General features: G+C 39.0%; 1 protein-coding gene across 3 annotated transcripts in view; it reads right to left on the bottom strand.

Annotated features, from left to right (window-relative positions):
- The window catches only part of ACADM (acyl-CoA dehydrogenase medium chain), a 34,181-nt gene extending 14,686 nt beyond the window's left edge, over positions 1–19,495 (bottom strand). The window contains exons 1-7 of one of the 3 annotated variants that reach the window (XM_032296571.1): positions 19,044–19,261; positions 14,329–14,416; positions 10,001–10,098; positions 9,815–9,884; positions 8,685–8,785; positions 7,923–8,003; positions 2,748–2,878 (exon numbers count right to left, since the gene is read on the bottom strand). In XM_032296571.1, the coding sequence (XP_032152462.1) occupies positions 2,748–2,878; positions 7,923–8,003; positions 8,685–8,785; positions 9,815–9,884; positions 10,001–10,098; positions 14,329–14,416; positions 19,044–19,073 (599 nt within the window). In that variant the 5' untranslated portion in view covers positions 19,074–19,261. Of the gene's footprint in view, positions 1–2,747; positions 2,879–7,922; positions 8,004–8,684; positions 8,786–9,814; positions 9,885–10,000; positions 10,099–14,328; positions 14,417–19,043 lie in introns of all 3 variants that reach the window. The other 2 variants (XM_032296572.1, XM_032296573.1) reach the window with 2 other exon arrangements.
- Between the last annotated feature and the right edge of the window lie 670 nt (positions 19,496–20,165).

Here is a 20,165-nt window from a genome sequence, read left to right on the forward strand (position 1 = left end):
GCTAGTATTTGAGGTCTGTGTCTTAATAACACAGTAGGCCCTCCCCCATTCCATGGGGTTTCACTTTCTGTGGTTTCAGTTACCCGCAGGTACACACAAGATATTCTGAAAGACAAAGAGCACATTTACATAACTTTTTGTTGTTGTTGTTGTTGTTGTTTTAGACAAGATCTCACTCTGTTGCCCAGGATGAAGTATAGTGGCATGGTATTGGCTCACTGCTGCCTTGACTTCCCAGGCTCAAGCAATCCTCCCACCTCTTTTGAGTCGCTGGTACTATGGGCATGTGCCACCAGCTAATGTTGTTTATTTTTTGTAGAGATGAGGTCTCACTGCTTTGCCCAGGCTGGTCTCAAACTCCTGGACTCAAGGGATCCTCCCACGTTGGCCTCCTAAAATGTTGGGATTACAGGTGTAAGCCACCATGCCTGGCCTACATTTACATAACTTATTACAATACATTGTTATAATTCTATTTTATTAGTAGTTGTTGTTAATCTCTTACTGGGCCCACTTTATTAAAAAAACATAGTATGTATAGGGTTTGGTACTTCTGAGGTTACAGGCATCCACTAGGGGTCCTGCAATGTATCCTGCAAGGCTAAGGAGGGACTACAGTATGGTATTTAACTTGGTTTTAGTAACATGAGTTGTAAGTAAAAATCCCTGGTATAATAATAATGTAATATAACAAGACAGTCTTTGCATGTTGAAACTGGCACTTTTTCTTTCCCAAAACGAATTTCATTCTTTAAGGGGCATGCTATCTTGAAAAGGAGGGCAAATAGAGCTGCCTGTGAAAAGGAGTAATATAAAACAGAGACCCATATGTTCCAACTACTGTTTGTTTATGCAGCAAAGTCAGTGTTTTTATTATAGCTGAGTTACTATGAATATTTGCTGTTTTTTTCCTTCAGAAAAATTTTTCTCAGAAATTTTGAAGTGAAACATAAGAAAATAATGCAAATATCCAAGCATCTGTCTAACTCATGTTCTATATACCCTGGTACATGAAAAATTCTTTTAAAAAGGTATACTCTTCCCTAAACAATACAAGCTCATTTTCCATGCTTAAAACCAATACATTACCACTCACTCTATAGTTTTATTTAATATTAATAATAGTAACAAAATTGTAAAAATTGTTTTCTGGTTTCATATATTACCTAATTTGTTTTACTACATAAACAGTTGTAATCAGCTCTCTTCTTCTTACCTTTTTTTTTTTTTTTTTAAATTTTGTAAAGACAGGGTCTCGTTGTGTTGCCCAAACTGGTCTTGAACCCCTGGGCTTAAGCAATCTTCCTGCCTCAGCCTCCCAAAGTGCTGGGAGTGCAGATGTGAGTCACTGCACCTAGCTAATCCATTCTTAAAATTACAAAAGCTTCAAACTGCATTGTTACATTTCTCTCAACTTGTTAAATTTTAATAGTTTCTTCACTTTTTTATTAGTTGCTGATATTACCGTGAATTGCTTAAAGATATAGCACTCCATAATACTGAATATATTTAGGATGCTCATAAGGAATGGATTGATATATTTAAACTAAATGAATTTTTAGCAGGCTCATTTGCCAAAAATGATGTTTCATTTGCTAGAAACCATACTATATGGCACACAAATATATTGAATCAGAATTTTCCCAAAGAGAGATAGGCCATTTGGTACTTTATTCTAATCAATAAAAAGTTCTTCTAGAAACTCTCTATATACTTGTAAGTGATGGGGAAATACAGTATTTATTACCCAGGACAACTTAACAGCACTGCTGCTAGAAAGCTTGTCCTTATGTTGAGCTAAATTCTACATTTTTCTAACTTTCACCCATTAATTCTAAGCTGGCATCCTGAAATAAACATATAAGCCTGATCATCTTTCTGTGTAATATTTGAAAAACTTCAAGGTTCTTCCAAAAAACCCAAGCTTTTGCTTTTTAGAACATGTTTTGTAGGATCCTCCTAATGCAAGACACTTACCTGCCTCTCGATTTAGTCCATTTTTTCAATACATGGTTTAAAATGTGTTGCCCAGAACTGTCACCATTTTTTCTCTCCTATTTGATGCTGTACTTCTATTACTTTGACTTAAAATTACATTAGCTTTTTAAAGGCTCATACTGTTGATTCCTATTGAACTTAAGAGTTACTTATTGAACTTTCCTCATGTTTTATCAACAAATAATCAAGTGTTTTTAATATTTTATATTTATACAAATGACTTTTGATCCTTTGTTGAACTCCATATTATTTTTTGACCATATATTAGACATTTTCAGATTTTATTAAAGTCAAATTCTGTCTTCTCTAATGGATAACCTGTTTTAAGACTGCCTCTGCTTATTTCTGACAATCAGAGACATGTACTATACCAAAGGTTTTCCTTTTTCCTCAGAATTTTCCACTAGAAGTTTCAAGGAGTGGCTGGCATAGGAGATGAGGAGTGGAGATAACAAGCTAAGTAGATAGAGTGCTAGGCTTCCTAATCAGATTCAAACAGAGCACGTATATGTATTTTATTTTACAAATTAAACTTCTGAGAGTTAATTTGAAAAAACAGTGCAGGGGCTTAAAAATCGTTTTTGAAAATCACCGAACTGTTTATAATCTCTTATAGACCATCCAGTTCCACAAACATAACATAACTTACCTTAACTGTAGTGGTTTAACAATATACGGAAATAAAAAAGCGAGATTTGAAGATAAAAACAATTAAGAAGAAATATACAAAGATGTTTTGAACGACATACCAATTAGCTTTTCCTCCGTTGGTTATCCACATCTTCTGACCATTAATAATATACTCGTCTCCTTTCTTTTCTGCTTTGGTCTTTATACCAGCTACATCAGAGCCTGCTCCAGGTTCTGTTACACAATAAGCCTTGAATACATAAAAACAAGAGAAATGAAATTAAATGTTAGTGATTAAATTTTGAATGTTTGGAAACAGGATAGTTTAAGCTGTATTTTAAATATTTGAAAATACCTAAAATTAAAATGTTCTTAGTAGATCAAATAAACCACTAAAATGTAAAAACTTTTTTGTTTTTGAGAAACAGGGTCTTGTTCTTTTGCCCAGGCTGGAGTGCAAAGGTTCACCGCAGCCTTAGCCTCCTGAACTCAGGAAACCCTCCCACCTCAGCCTCCCGTGTATAGTAGCTGGGACTACAGGCACACACCACCATGCCTGGCTAATTGTAAAATTTTTTGTAGAGATGGAGTCTCACTGTGTTGCCTAGGCTAGTCTCAAATTCCTGGGCTCAAGCAACCCTTTGCCTCAGCCTCCCAAAGTGCTAGGACTACAGGGATGAGCCACAGTGCCTGGCCTAAAAACATTTAATATATAAATTAAAATTAGGCATAGGAATATCAATAAATCACATATTTAATTAAAAAGTGAAAATGTTAGGTAGCTTCAAACAAGTTCATTAAATTCAATTTCACATGTGTTCATTCATGCAAACCTTTATTGAATATCTACTATGTAGGGTGATATAGATTAGGATATGTGGAATTAAGAGAGAAAAGACATTCAGTCCTAGAGATTTTCACAATGTAACAGTGGAAATAAATAATTATATTGCAACTCTATATGTAAAAATCACAGACAAGGGGCTTGAGAAACTAGCTCAAAAAGGAAAATGGATTATTTGGGAGGAGGGAAAAAGAGGAGTATGCATTCCAGGTAGAAATAATGGCATATGGAATGATTGTAAGATAACGGGGTTACGCAGTGTTTGCAATGCTGAAAGCACCAGAGTTCCACAGTATGTGAAATCTGTGCATGTAAGGGAATGTAAGACATGAGTCTGGAAAAAAGAAAGGAAATGGTTGATGAGAATCCTTTATATCACATTACAAATTTAAAATTTTATCTGGTAGAAACAGGCGACCCTCTTAAGGCTCTTAAACAGGAGTGACAAGACACAAGCAATAATGGATGAAAGGGGGTGGTACAAGGCAAGCATTAGTACAAGTTAATTAAAGAGTGGCAGGTACTGTGGATACTAAAGAAACAAGTTCCTTCCTTGCCCTTAAGGTAGTTATAGTCCAAAGAAAGAAAAAAAGTGGGTCGAGCCTGGTGGCCCCCACCTGTAATCCTAGCACTTTGGGAGGCTGAGATGGGAAAATCGATTGAGACCAGGAGTTTCAGACCAGCCTGGTCAACATAGAGAGAACCCACCTCATTTTATTTTTAAAAAACATACAACAAAAAAAGAAACTATAAACATTTTATTTTAATTTAAAGTAGTAACAGTACATAGGGGCATTAGAAATGATTACTTAGGGCTGGGTGCAGTGGCTCACACCTGTAATCCCAGCACTTTGGGAGGCCGAGGTGGGCGGATCACCTAAAATCAGGAGTTTGAGACCAGCCTGGCCAACATGGTGAAACCCCATCTCTACTAAAAATACAAAAAATTAGCCAGTTGTGGTGGCAGGTGCCTGTAATCCCAGCTACTGGGGAGGCTGAGGAAGGAGAATCACTTGAACTGGCGGGGGTGGGGGCAGAGGTTGTAGTGAGCTGAGTTCCCACCACTGCACTCCAGCCTGGGTGACAGAGCAAGACTCCATCTCAGAAAAAAATAAAATAAAATAATCATAATCATAATAACTACACTCAAACATCTGAAGGGCAATATAGCCAAGGGAAAACTACAGTGAAAGTACATTTATTAAACACCTATTATAAGCTGCTAAAATTATAAAAATGACAGATTCTGTGCTTCAGCACCATGAAATCTAAAATATTTTTCTAATGATACAGATGCTTGCAATTGGTGCTACTTCAAAAGGTGTTGACTCTCAGGCACCTGAGGCATAAAAACATGTTAGCTAGATGGTTTTTTGACATGGATTCTGTAGAGGGGATTCAGGTGTGACTCAAGTTAAATGAATTAGATTACTCTGCTACCTGGAGATTCAATGATGTCTTCATCATCATAACAAAATAAGAAGCTGTCCATAAAAGATGCCCCTTTTAAGTACCAACATTTTGTTTTAACCACTTTTAGTTATATTTTCACTGAAATATGCTATTAGACATCTTTCTTTTTCATAAGAGAAATATGGTGAAGTTTTTAGAGCTTGTGAAGTAAATGGATCTGTTTTTTCTATACAAAATGGCTTGTCACTACTGGTACTTCAGAGTTGTTCTTGTCATCTTTTTCTTTTTTTTTCTTATTGTAATATATATATGTAAAATACATATATATGATTTTTTTCTTTTTGTAGAGGCAGAGTCTCTCCATGTTGCCCAGGCTAGTCTTGAACTCCTGGCCTCAAGCAATCCTCCTGCCTTGGCTTCCCAAAGTGTTAGACTTACAGGCATGAGCCACCATGCCTAGCCTGGCCTTGTCTTCTTATTTGATCATTCGTTCATTCATTCATTTATTTTCTGTATCATTTTTTACCATAACACTGTTTTCTAAAGTAAAAACTCAAGGAGTTTAAACATTCAACAGTACAGATAGTGAAATAATTTTATAGCTTATCCATTAGATAGCAAATTATGCAGTAATGTTACAGCATTTAAAATGGAGAGCATAAGAAAATGTTCATGTTATCAAATAAAGAAGTATATATAACTATAAGTATATAATAGGGCCCTTATTGTTAAAAACACAATTGCATACTTAAAAATCTGGCAGGAACTACAATAAGGAAGTAATACTAATTAACTTCATATCTGAGAGATTACAGATTTTTTGTTCTTCTTTAAACGTTTCTAAATTTTCTATACTCAGTATTTTATAATCAGAAGAGTTTAAATATTTTAATTTTCAAAAAATTTACCCTTGGCATCCATGAGTTTTGCATCCATGAATTCAACCAATTGTGGATCAAAACCCACAGATATGAAGGGCTAACTGTACATTCTGTATAAGGGACTTGAGCAATCAAAAATTTTGATACGGAGAGCAACAGGTCCTAAACCATTCCCTCATGGATATGGAGAGCTGGCTGGAGAAAAATCTAGATGTTTCACACAGTTCTCATCGTCAACAGTGAGAATGTTTGACTAAACTCTCCGTTGTTTAAAAAATTGCAAATTTCCTAGGAAATATGTACAAACACCTTTATTAAACAGTTTGCCTGATATTTAGGTATCTGAAATAAAAAAATTTATTTTCAAGTATTACTTTCTGTTCTTTAAGATGAATTATCATTAGCTCAAAATTAATAAATCTGTATTTCAGCATAACAATTACACATTAGATTGAAATATGTTTGAGTAAACAAGAAGTAAAAATCCTTAGGTTTTAGAACAGAGTCAGTGTGTGTATGTTTTTAAAAAAATCTAATTTGAAAATTTGTTGAGTTGCTCTCAGAGGTTTACATAAACTCTACAACTATTCTTCCCAAGTCATCCAGTCACTCAACAAATAAGTTGCTATTTCTTCAGTTAATGGTAGGTTGGTTGGTAGGCTGGTAGGCTGGTAGGTTGGTAGGTTGGTAGGTTGGCTGGTTGGTTGATTGATTGATCAATTGACTGATTTAGAGACAGGGTCCCACTGTGTTGCCCAGGCTGGTCTTGAACTCCTGGGCTCAAGCTGTTCTCCTGCTTCATTCTCTGAAAGTGCTGGGATTATAGGTGTAAGTCACTATGCACAGCCCAGATTAATTTTTTTTTTTTTTCTTTTGGAGACAGAATGTCACTCTGTTGCCCAGGCTGGAATGCAGTGGCACCATCTTTACTCACAGCAACCTGTGCCTCCCAGTTTCAAGAGATTCTCATGCCTCAGCCTCCCAATTAGGTGGCTAGCGCCACCACATCCAGCTAATTTTTGTATTTTTAGTAGAGACAGGGTTTCTCCATGTTGGCCAGGCTAGTCTTAAACTCTTGACCTCACGTGATCCACCTGCCTCCGCCTCTCGAAGTGCTGGGATTACAGGCATGAGCTACCATGATGAGCCAACATTAATTTTTTACTAATTCAAAACACTACTAGTTCAAACATGCATTGCTGTACATTCAATCTGAACTTCCTGACACAATGACTCAGTTCTTGAAGTGCAGAATGGTCCATTAAATAGATGTCTCTCTACTGGATATAGTAATGGGATTATTATGACACTCTTTTTTTTTTTTTGTAGACAGAGTCTTACTTCTTCACCCAGGCTGGAGTGCAATGGTGCATCTCCACTCCCTGCAACCTCTGCCTCCTGGGTTCAAATAATTCTCCTATCTCAGCCTCTCCAGTAGCTGGGGTTACAGGCATGTGCCACCACACCCAGCTAATTTTTTTGTGTATTTTTAGTAGAGACAGGGTTTCACCATGTGGGCCAAGGTGGTCTCAAACTCCTGACCTCAGGTGATCTGCCTGCCTCGGCCTCCCAAAGTGCTGTGATTATAGGCGTGAGCCACTGAGCCTGGCCCTATTATGACACTTTTTCACATCTCAGAAACATCACAAGTAGATATCTCTTCTCCTGGAAATAAGCAAGGAAATTATTACAACATTTTTTTTTTTTTTTTTTGAGATGGAGTCTCACTCACTCTGTCATCCAGGCAAGAGTGCAGTGGTGTGATCTCAGCTCACTGCAACCTCCACCTCCTGGGTTCAAGTGATTCTTGTGCCTCATCCTCCTGAGTAGCTGGAATTATAGGCAGGTGCCACCACCCCCAGCTAATTTTTGTAGTTTCAGTAGAGACCAGGTTTCACCATGTTAGCCAGGCTAACTCCTAGCCTCAAGTAATCTGCCCGCCTCAGCCTCCCAAAGTGCTGGAATTACAGGCATGAGCCACCACACTCAACCTATTATGACACTTTCTTGGCATCTTCAAAACATCATTGTATTAATATGTTGCTAACTTTATTTCAATGCTATATATCCCAATATATACATATGAACTGAAAAGGAGAAGTAGCACTTTTGTTCCCTTCTTAAGTGTGAGATAAAGCATTGCTACACATACTCACACACATCAATGGCTCCTCAGTCATTCTCCCCAAATACTTCTTCTTTTGTTGATCATTTCCAGCAATAATAACGGGAATTTCCTACCAAAGAAATTTGACATTAAAAAGTCAAGTCATTTTTATTAGATGCGTAAATTCAAAGATGCTATAATTCAAAATGAAAGAACTATTTTTCACCCAAGAGGTCCAAAGAACTGGACTATACCTTGCCTCTAAGTTAGAGAGCTAAAACTATGAGGAAATAAATCTGCTAATCTAAGCATTTTCATAAAATTATCTGTAGGACTCGTGGCATTATAATCTGTGAAAATCTACTACGGTAAAATGCACAAATAAAAAATTATGTTTAGAATATGTGACATGGTATGTATGATTAGGCCTAAGGATTATTTGCTAAATTTCAGTACTGCCAGTAGAGGCAGCAAGCCATCCCAATCCTGCTCCTGAATGCTGGATTTAGCCCTTGGCTTTACCTAAGAATTGCCACTGAAGCTGCAGCCAAAGTATACGGTTTCCTCACAAATACAGTCAGAACTCCAAGTACTAGACACAACAAGGTCAGAGTGATCAAGCCTTCAAATCAGAACTCCAGGCTTCAATGCTGAATTTTGCATTCCTTTTTAAAGAAAACTGTGTTTACCCATTAACCTAACCTAGTAGTAACTGACTCTTCTTTTTTTTATTTTAAAATCCAGCTTGTTTGGGAGTAACTATCTCATTAACAAGGGCTCAGTTAGGTAATTAATTTTCTAAGTAACTTACCCCCAAAGAATTTGCCTCAATAGCAGTCTGAACCCCTGTACATCCATAAGCCAATTCTTCAGTAATTAAACAAGCATCAAAAGTTCCAAGTCCAAGACCTCCTACAGTATCAAAATGTTTTAACACATTATAATATGTAGTGCATCATGGTAGAAATAAAGGTAAATGACTTTAATTGCTTTCAATATGACACAGAATTTGTTTTAAAAGGAAATTCAAAATATAATATCTACACGTGTTCTGGCTGGCACAATAAGAAATTATACTTTTCTAAGACAAGCTCTAAAATTTTCAAAAACATACTATTTGTAACTTGATCCTATATTCCTGTTCTAACTTGATTCTGTTAAAACTCAATTCAGCCGGGTGAGGTGGCTCATGCCCGTAATCCTAGCACTTTGGGAGGCTGAGGTGGGTGGATCACCTGAGGTCAGGAGTTCAAGACCAGCCTGGCCATCATGGTGAAACTCCATCTTTAAAAAAAAAAAAAACTCAATTCAACTCCAAAACTGGGTCTGAGGAAAAGAATGATAGTTCACAAAAAAGACTCAATAAAATTGAATATAGAAGGTAGGATTAAAATGCAACAAATTGGCTGGGTGCAGTGGCTCACGGTTGTAATCCCAGTACTTTGGGAGGCTGAGGCGGGAGGATCACCTGAGGTCGGGAGTTCGAGACCAGCCTGACCAACATGGAGAAACTTCATCTCTACTAAAAATGCAAAATTAGCTGGGCGTGGTAGCGCATGCCTGTAATCCCAGCTACTTGGGAGGCTGAGGTAGGAGAATCGTTGAACCCAGGAGGTGGAGGTTGCCGTGAGCCGAGATCGCGCCATTGCACTCCAGCCTTTGCAACAAGAGTGAAATTCAGTCTCAAAAAAAAAAAAAAAAAAAAGCAACAAATTGACCAACTCTAGAAACAGAAGTTACCAAAGTTTAGGTGCAAGTTAAGGTCGGAACCAGTTAGAAGAAGGAAAAATGCATCTAAGTATGGAGTACAAGCCTCCAAAAGCAGGCAAACATTGTAGGCTAAGCAGGAATACAAAGGATTTGAAAAAAATGACTGAGTAGAGTTCCATAATTTTTCCTAATCATATGCATTCCAGTATTAAAAATATAAAGAAAGCTTACCACAATTCTCTGGAATGTGTGTATTCATTAAACCAAGTTCCCAGGCTCTTCTAATTAGGGGGACTGGATACTAGGAGAAAAAGGAAAGAACCGAGTTATAATATATTTTAAAATCCAGAGAGTTTGATTACATAACCTTATAAAAAATATAAAAGATTTTTCTCTCTTTAAAAGGTGTATACCTACTTCACCAGTTTTATCATATTCTGCAGCAACTGGGATTATTTCCTCTCTGGCAAATTTACGAGCAGTAGCTTGAAATTCTTTCTGCTGTTCGGTGAGCTCTAAGGGAAAGTTATTTAGAAAAGATTAAAATTGGATAACAAGTTAAGGAAAAATGTCCTATGGAGTCAGTATATGTAAATATGTATTTATAGTGGGGACTTAAACCCTTGATTAATCCGAAAGTCAGACTACAGTGCATTTTTTGACTAATCAAGAGTTCACTACACAACATAAATAAACCTATGTCAATACAAATGCTAAAGGAAATAGGTAAGATTTCTAACTTTTACAAATGAGTAATAGATTTTAACCCATAGAGCTCAAGTGAGCTTTTCTTTTCCAATTGGTGATATTAAAAAGATTTAACTTATTATTAGTTCCTAAGCCTATTTATCAAATGTTTACTAACACTGAAGTGAAGCTAACATAGAAGATATATCCCCAATCACAAAAATCAATCTAATAGATGAAATACAGTGACCATAAAGCAATAAAACTTATTTCAAAGTGTCATTTAAGAATATCAGTATCATAATTTTCATTTTACCTTTTTTTGTTTTTGAGACAGTCTCACCTTGTCATCCAGCCTAGAGTGCAGTGGTATAATTACAACTCACTGTAGCCTTGACCTCCTGGCCTGAAATGATCCTCCCACCTCAGCCTCTCAAAAGCTAGGACCACAGGCACATGCCACCATATCTGGCTAATTATGGTAAGTTTTATAGAGACAGGATTTTGCCATGTTACCCAAGCTAGTCTGGAACTCCTGGGCTCAAATGATTCGACCATCTGTGCTGGGAGCCACCTTGCCCTGTCCTTTTTTTTTTTTTTGAGAGTTTCACTCTTGTTTCCCAGGCTGGAGTGCAATGGCGTGATCTTGGCTCACCGCAACCTCTGCCTCCAGGGTTCAGGTGATTCTCTTGCCTCAGCCTTCCAAGTAGCTGATACTACAGGCATGCGCCACCATGCCTGGCTAATTTTGTATTTTTAGTAGAGATGGGGTTTCTCCGTGTTTGTCAGGCTGGTTTCAGAACTCCTGACCTCAGGTGATCCACCCACCTCGGCCTTCCAAAGTGCTGGGATTATAAGCATGAGGCCACCAAGCCCAAGCTTACTGCTCCTTTAAACTCAGACATGATTATAAATTAGCACAAAGCACTGGTAAAAGTTGTAGAAAGGTTTTTCAAAAGACAATAACAACATAAAATCCTGCTGCAATGCTAATAAATGGTGTCCAAATAATTTGTTTACTTAAAATAAGGGATTATTGCTATAAAATTAATTAAATTAGTATGGTGGCTTGACTGAGGGCAGGAGCCCATTGTTAACTGCATTTTTTCAAATCCCCTGTATCCTTGTGTTTTAATGTGGTTGTGTCTAACATCAAAGACTAGGTAAAATTTAAAAGAGATAATAGGGTATTTCAAGCAAGAAAAATGAGAGCAAACACAGAGAAGAATGTTTAAGACCATACTAATCACTTGAATGGGGATGTGAAAAATAACATATAAAAGTAAAATTTTGGTGCTGAATTGAAGAGCATAAGATCAAATGTCTCTTTTTACAGATAAACTAATGCAGAGTAAGGAAATTCTAGTCCCTCAGTATATCAATCTTGCGGGTAGATAGAGGGTAGAGAACATCTGGGCACAGTCACTGACACCTATAATCCTGGAATTTTGGGAGGCTGAGGCAGATGGATCATTTGAGGCCAGGAGGTTGAGGCCAGCCTGGGCAACATAGCAAGACTCTGTCTCTACAAAACATTTAAAAATTTTAAAAATCAGCTGGGTGTGGTAACATGGGCCTGTTGTCCTAACTGCTCAGGAGGCTGAGGCCAGAGAATCCCTGCAGCCCCTGAGGTCAAGGTTGTGGTGAGCTATGATCACATCACTGCACTCCAGCTTGGGTGACAGAGTGAAACTCTCTCTTAAAAAAAAAAATGGCCAGGCCAGGTGGCTCATGCTTGTTATCCCAGGACTTTGGGAGGCTGAGGCAGGCAGAACACCAGGTCAGGAGACCATCCTGGCTAACACAGTGAAACCACGTCTCTACTAAAAATACAAAAAATTAGCCAAGCATGGTGGCACCCGCCTGTAGTCTCAGCTACTCAGGAGGCTGAGGGAGGAGAATCACTTCAACCTGGGAGGTGGAGGGTGCAGTGAGCCGAGATGGCACCATTGCACTCCAGCCTTGGCAACAAGAGTGAAACGCCATCTCAAAAAAAAAAAAAGTAGAAATGACAAGGATGTATTATGTATTATTTATTGAGAAACTACTTTGATCCAGTCACTATATGCTAGGGACTTTAAGTACTGCATATAATTTAATTTTCATAGAAATTCTGTATATACATATTATTCCCATTTTATGAAGAAACAGATGCAACTGGTTCAAAGAATAAACCTGTACTGAACTTCACAATCTCTCTCCCAAACAATTATATCTACCTTATCCTTTGTCACTCAGTGAATCACCATGGATTTCTCCTGTGAGCCTCTTACTACTGAGCGTACAATTCTAAGTGACAAGCAATCATACCAAATTAGCTAATTATCTCAGTAAGCTCTACTGTCCTGGCTGGGCATGGTGGCTCATGCCCATAATCCCAGCACTTTAGGAGGCCAAGACGGGTGGATCACTTGAGGCAAGGAGTTCAAGACCAGCATTGCCAATATGGCAAAACCTCATCTCTACTAATAATACAAAAATTAGCCAGGCGTGGTGGCCCACACCTGTAATCTTAGCCACCTGGGTGGCTGAGGCAGAAGAATCAGTTGAACCCAGGAGGCAGAGGTTGCAGTGAGCCCAGATGGTACCACTGCAGTCCCGCCTGAGCAACAGAGCAAGACTCAGTCTCAAAAAAACAAAACAAAACAAAACAAAAACAGGGATCCATTATCCCAAATGGCTATCCTCACACTGCTTGAAAATTTTCATTTTCTCTTTGGCTAGAGAAAGAGAAAAAAGACAAAGAAAAGAAAAAAAGGAAATTTTCACTTAGGCTGGGCACAGTGGTTCATTCCTGTAATCCCAGCACTTTGAGAGGCAGAGGCAGAGGCAGGTGGATCACTTGCAATCAGGAGTTCGAGACCAGCCTGTCCAACATGGCAAAACCCCATCTCTACTAAAAATATAGAAATTAGCCGGGCATGGTGGCCCACACCTGTAGTCCCAGCTACTCGGGAGGCTGAGGCAGGAGACACACTTGAACCTGGGAGGTGGAGGTTGCAGTGAGCCATAGCCTGGGTGACAGAGTGAGACTCCATCTCAAAAGAAAAGAAAATTTTCATTTAGTCTTTGGCTAGAGTCACAGAAAAAAAAAAAAAAAACGCAGAAAATTTTCATTTGGTCTGAGTGCAGTGGCTCATGCCTATAATCTCAGCACTTTGGGAGGCTGAAACAAGAGGACTGGTTGAGCCCAGGAGTTCAAGACCAGCATGGGCAACATAATGAGACCTCATCTTTAAAAAAGAAAAGAAAATTTCTTTAAACTGTGGTTTAAAAAAAAAAAAAACTTTGTAAAGAAAAGGGAAAGATCTTTAAAAAAAAACAACAACAACAAATAATAAAACAATCACTCTAGAGAACTTTGAGATTGTCATTTGAACCTAGCTGTGAGTTATCTCAGCTGCCTTTATGTTATAAGACCAAATGAATTGAGGAAATAGCTTTTAACTGCAGGAAAAATAAAAAATTTGAAGAAGCACTTTAGAAGGCTAAGAATGCCGAAGATAGATATTATTATTTCAAATTTTGTGCTTGTGGTTTTCATTTTATAGAGGACAGAGGAAGAAAAATCAAATTCCTTTTCCCTATAACAACCACATGGCTCCCTGGTCCCAGGAGAACTTCATCTAATGGCACCAAAATTGCAGTTGAGATATATTACAGCAAAAACAAGCTTTAGCTTATTACCAGGCACCTAGCATTGTAATCTAACAAGTGTTTTAAAATGCGTTTGTGGCATTGAAATACATAAGTTGAAGCCTATTCATATATATCAGTAAATCTCATTTATTTTGGGCTAAACATTTAGAAAAAAAAGGAAGGAACATAAGAAGTGTATATATGCTGCTAACACAGATCTAATGTATAGTGTAGTATATTAAGGAAGAAAATGAGATCAGGAAGAATGGGTGTGATTAATTGTGAACTATATATGGACCGTGGACTGGTTCTACTTATTTAAAAACATTATTAAGTTTATTTACAAACATATTCCAAACAAATACATATAGCTTCATATATATAACTTTAAAGTCAAAAAGATAGAACAGAACATATACCAAAACTAAATCCTAATCCTGGTTCACGTTGTAGAGCAGATTTTGTATGCTGTGATCTCCAATGAAAACGAGAAATACTTCTCAGGACCTGTAAAGAACACTTTTATTAAAATACATTTGATAAGTTAAACATCAATCAGATAAGAGAATACTGATAATTATGTGAGTACAGCAACTTGTTTGAGGATACTCATAGTTTTTACAGTCATTATTTAAATGCTTTCAATCATAATCTAAGCCAATTACCAGCTATCTAACTCCTATCACAGAGGAGATGTTTTTAAAAAGTAATGAAAATAAAATCAGTGGTATTAACACTATTGAAGTGGAGGGTTTCCAGGACAAACAACAGTTAAGGGTAGTAGTAGACGTAGGACCACTATTCTGGGTATCTTACAAGCGCCTAGGACATTGATGATTGGAGAGTTGGGTTGGGGAGAATAATAGGCTGGAAGTGAACATACTGTGTTCAAGAGTTGCCTAGTCCATCAACCTTGATACTCTGTCACTGTAAGCCTCCCATACATGCCTCTGGGAACCTTCCCCTAAGAGGATCTCAGGTTTTAGGATACCCCACTCTTAACAAAACAAATTAGCATAAAACCATGTTCTGTATTTTCTGCTCATTGTCTACAGGCATTGTTACAATATTCTAAGCAAGGAGTCACCAAACTATGGCAGCCAATAGTTTTGTAAATAAAATTTTATTGGAACAAAGCCACATCATGCTTTCTATTGCTGCTTTCACAGCAGATCTAAGTAGTTACCACAGAGACCATATGGTTCACAAAGGCAAAAACATTTACTATCTGCTCCTTTACAAAAAACGTTTGCCAACCCTGCTCTAAATTACTAATACACTACTTGTCTTAGGATCTGAAATATACTCATATTTCTTCAAAGGAACATATAAAAAAATCAAAAATACATGTATCATTGCTTTGCATTATTGCTTTGCATTTTTATATTCATGACAGTTTAATGGATACAAAAGTAAACACTTGTATTTATTAAAGCTGCCAAACTGGAGACCACAATGGTGTTCCTGAGTAAAGGTTTCGGGACAGCCAAAATTACACAATTTTCACTGTAAAATATTTTGATTGAACTATCTGGCAATTTTAATAAGATTAGATACTAAGAGAAAAGAGAAGCTGAAGAATATACTAAAGTTTCTACAATTTAACTTATGTTTTTCAAAATCTGTGAAAAGAAACTGTCTTTGTAGATGACAATTTCAACTTATAATTTCCTTCGTGTAAGGTGACAATTGTCAAATATTTGTAACTGAAACAGAGCTTTCAAAATAACATACCTCATACTATAATTAAAGAAACACAGAGCATGACAGCTCACATTTTCTTTGCAATTTCATTAATTTTATTTTGAAAGTGAAACAGTTTCTCTGGTCTTCATTGTCCAGTAGTCACAGACCAAATCTATTCTTGTTTACAGTCACTTTAGGACAGGTTAATTCACTGAATCCCAGGTCAAGCCTATGATTAAGTCATTATTTTTAGTCCAATTTCACATGTGAGGAAATGAAGGCTCAGAAAGTCAACTAAATTAGGCAAGTTACTCTTCTCTTAGTGCAACCAGGATTCTAACATTTACTATCAAGAGCACATGCTATTAACCACCTTGCCATACTTATCTTTCTATTGGTCTCCTAATTGGTCACTAAGTTTCATAACAAAGAAAAATATCCCACAAAAATCAGAACAAAAAAATCCGACTCTATTATACATACGCTTTTGAATACCATACACAAATGTCAGAACTCAATCCAGGTTAAATGGTCTACTGAGAATTTTTTTTTTTTTTCTTTTTTTTGACAGTCTCCCTCTGTCACCTTGGCTGGAGTGCAGTGGGGCAATTTCGGCTCACTGCAACCTTGGCCTCCTGGGATTACAGGCATATGCCACTGTGATATTGTGCTGGCCTAGAGCCAGAACCGGAGCAAAACTATTTTATAAAATGCAAAACTGTTTTTAAATAAGTTGTAGTGGCTGCCCCATTCTCCTCACAATAACTACTGTCCTTGTCTACTATAAATAAAACTGCTAGTTTGCTTTGCAAACTAGCCACTATGTAAAGCTGCTTACCTTTTTCTTATCAGTAACTGCCAGAATTGCTAGCCTTTGCTTACCGGCAATTGCCAGACTAAGCAGCCGAAGCTAGTTCCATCCTGGCTCCTATGACTTGTAATAAGTAACTAAGGTCTGTGGTTTCCCCCTTAACCAGATAATGTGTAAACAAATGTTTATCTTGACTTCTGTAAACCACTTAAGTAACAAACGGAATGACAAAAGTCCCCTGGCCTTTGTGTGACATTGTGCTGGCCTAGAGCCAGAACCGGAGCAAAACTATTTTATAAAATGCAAAACTGTTTTTATATAAGTTGAAATGGCTGCCCCATTCTCCTTACAATAACTACGGTCCTTGGCCTCTGTAAATAGAACTGTTAGTTTGTTCTTCAAAACTATGTAAAGCTGTTTACCTTTTCTTATCAGTAACTGCCAGAATTGCTAGCCTTTGCTTACCGGCAATTGCCAGACTAAGCAGCCCAAGCTAGGTCCATCCTGGCTCCTGTGGCTTGTAATAAGTAACTAAGGTCTGTGATTTCCACCTTAACCAGATAATGTGTAAACAAATGTTTATCTTGACTTCTGTAAACCACTTAAGTAACAAACGGAATGACAAAAGTCCCCATCCCTTGGAATGTCCGGAGACCCCCACCCTCATCTCTGCCCAGGAGGTAATTTACAGAATCCACTAGCCCTCGGAATGTCTGAAGCCTTTTCATCCCCATCCCCGCCCCTCACCCCCACTCCCAAGGTGGTTTTTCGGGTATAAAAAAATCGTGGCACCCTCCTGTTACCACCACAGGTTGGAGAGACGTGAGTCCTCTGTGGTCGCCAGCATAATAAATGACCCTGCAATCTGGCATACTTTTGTCTTGTGATAACTTTCTACGCTCCGGTCAAATACAACACCACCACGCCCAGCTAATTTTTCATATTTTTTTAGTAGAGAGGCAGGTCTCAAACTCCTGGTCTCAAGTGATCCACTGGCCTAGGCCTCCCAAGGTGCTAGGGTTATAGGCGTAAACCACCGCGCCCGGCCAACCGAGAGACTTTATTTTTTGAGACGGAGTTTCATTCTTGTAACCCATGCTGTAGTACAGTGATGCAATCTTGGCTCAAAGCAAACTCTCCCTCCTGATTTCAAGCGATTCTCCCGCCTGAGCCTCCTGAGTAGCTGGGACTGCAGGCGTGTGCCACTACACTCGGCTAATTTTTGCATTTTTTTAGTAAAGATGAGGTTTCACCATGTTGGCCAGGTTGGTCTTCAACTCCTGACCTCAGAAGATCCGCCCGCCTCAGCGCCCCAAAGTCCTGGGATTACAGGTGTGAGACACCACGGCCAGTCAGACTTTAAATAGGGAAAAAGTCACTTCACATATGACCATTCAGGAAAATGTGTTATATAGAACAACGTGCAAAGGCTGCTATTACCAGAATACAATGCACATCAACCTATTAGTTACATAACAAAGTTAGCCAGTTAATTAGGTTGTTTACAAATAGAAAACAGGTATATCACGGGATCTGGAGTTAACAATTGCTGAATTTGAATTCACAGCTATAGTTGTGGCCTTAGGTTACAAACTGCTTATAGCTTCCATTCAAAACCGAAAAACAGGGCTAATCTCACTATGTATGTTGGGATGTTTAAAATAAGATAATGTTTTCAAAGCCTAATGCTATATAAATATTGGTTTTATTACTATGGGCTCTCTGTCTAGAACAATGGAATTTTAAACATCGAAACGGCACCACTAGAATTAAACATTTTGTGCATTTCTTAGAAATATATGAGTGTTAGTTTTATGAGTGAAAGAAGAAAAAGAGGATGTAAGTTTTCTATATCAGGTTTTTTAGCTCCTTCCTTGGAGGCTGAGAAATCTACTTTTCTGGTGATGGAGTTAAAAAAAGCTAAAATCCCCCAATTTCCGCCTTCTCTGCACATTAACTTGTATAAAAGCAGCAAAATATGGGCAGCAGTTCTTTTGGATTATTCTAAAACCGCAGCTTTTTTGGTTAAAAACATAATTTTAAGGGACATCTAAATGGCAGTCATGTGAACATACCAGGAATATTTAAGATCCCAAAATGCATCTAGTGACAAATATATTTAGAATCTGTAAGACACATACTAGAATATACAGACAAGTTCTCATACAATCCTGCGGTACATTTTTTCTTTTACTTTTTTTTCCCATAAGCAAAGTGGACGCGTCCTCCACCATATTACACAACGAAAAGCTTATTAAATATATTAAGTATCTCAAGGAGTAGCTGCTCCATTTTCCTTTTTCCCGTGGTTCTGACACAGAGACAGATTCACTTCGGAAAAAGGTGGGATTCCTGGGGTAAATATTTGGAGGGTTCCCGAGCCAGAGAAAGAAAACCGATATTCTAAAGAGAGGATGCCGCCTACAAAGGGGTCTGCTGATGGGAGGATCCGGGAAAATGAAACTCCGGACTACGTTCCGTCCCGTGGTAGGAGGAATGAAAGCAGGGCCGTGGTCCCCTAGGCGGGCTCCTTCCTCAGACCGGCTTCTCACCCCTCCAGGCCGCACTTATTTTTGGCCCATGACCACGCACAATATTCAAGCCCCAGCCCCACCGCAGCGCTGGGCTCCCTCTCACCCTGCAGCATCGCACGAACCCCGCTGCCATGTTGGCTCCAGTTCCGGCCCCTTCGATACTAACTCACCCACCAGCGCCTTGACAGACTCCCCAAGCGCAGGCCCTCTCTGGACCCGCCCACCAGGGCACGTGGGCGGGGCGGAAGTAGGAGGCTGGGCCGCCGGAGGAGGGGGCGCAGCTCAAGGTAGGGTGGGAGGGGTCGCCGGCGCCGGGTTTCCAACGCCTGCTCTGTGACGCTGGCCTGCGCGGTTGGTGGGACTTAAGGAGGGGGTGCACCCCCTTTTCGGGCGGTCCCTCAAAAGCCGGGTCTAGTTCTCTGCGTTCCCACGTTTCGCCCTCTCTGTGGGACGCTGATGCTGACAGCCGCCCTGGGGGAGGCGGGGCAGGGGAGGGGCCAGTGGCGGGGCTGGGGGGATCGGGTGGTGCCCACGGGTAGGGGACTTGCGGCGCGGTGCAGGACGGGAATCTGGGTGAGAGGGCGCGGCGCGGGCCTGGAGGGAGAGGCACCCGAGTGGTTAGCCTTGACCTTCACCCTGAGAAAACAGTCAGACCCAGATCCTGTCTCCTTGGCGGATTCAAAGTACTAAAACATTTTGTTCTCAAACGCTGGCGCATGTTCTAATAAAATACATTTGTTAGAACTTAAAAGAATTTACTTAGGTAAATTAGACCTTTCCGCATATTCCCGAGGCTTTTTATGGTGTGGATGTGGTGTCCTTGGAAATCCGGGTGCGATATGAGGCTGTCCAAAGTTCCTGGTTTAGCGAATGATGATTGGAAGTGAATGTCTCCCTGAGGAATTCCACTTGAAGTCACTCTTTTCCAGTGAGACCCCGAGTTTTGATATGGTAGCTGGAATGTTTTAAAACGGGTGTCTGTAAAGCTGTCCATGTTTAGATACGTTGTTGTGGAAGCTAATGAAAGCCCAAATGCAAGCCTGCAGTGTAAATGTTTCCCATGTTACTCAGGACTTTGCCCTTTCATTGCTGCCATCCTAGTTTAGGCCTTCGGCACTGCAACCCTAAATCCTATACTACCTTAACATTTTATTTTGCCTAATAAAGATCACCCATTCATTATAATTTGGCTGTTAAATTTCTATATCCTATGATTGTATTTTCC

Source organism: Sapajus apella, unplaced genomic scaffold (genome assembly GCF_009761245.1).
Source record: "Sapajus apella isolate SASKATOON/1434 unplaced genomic scaffold, GSC_monkey_1.0 scaffold36, whole genome shotgun sequence".
NCBI lineage: Eukaryota > Metazoa > Chordata > Mammalia > Primates > Cebidae > Sapajus > Sapajus apella.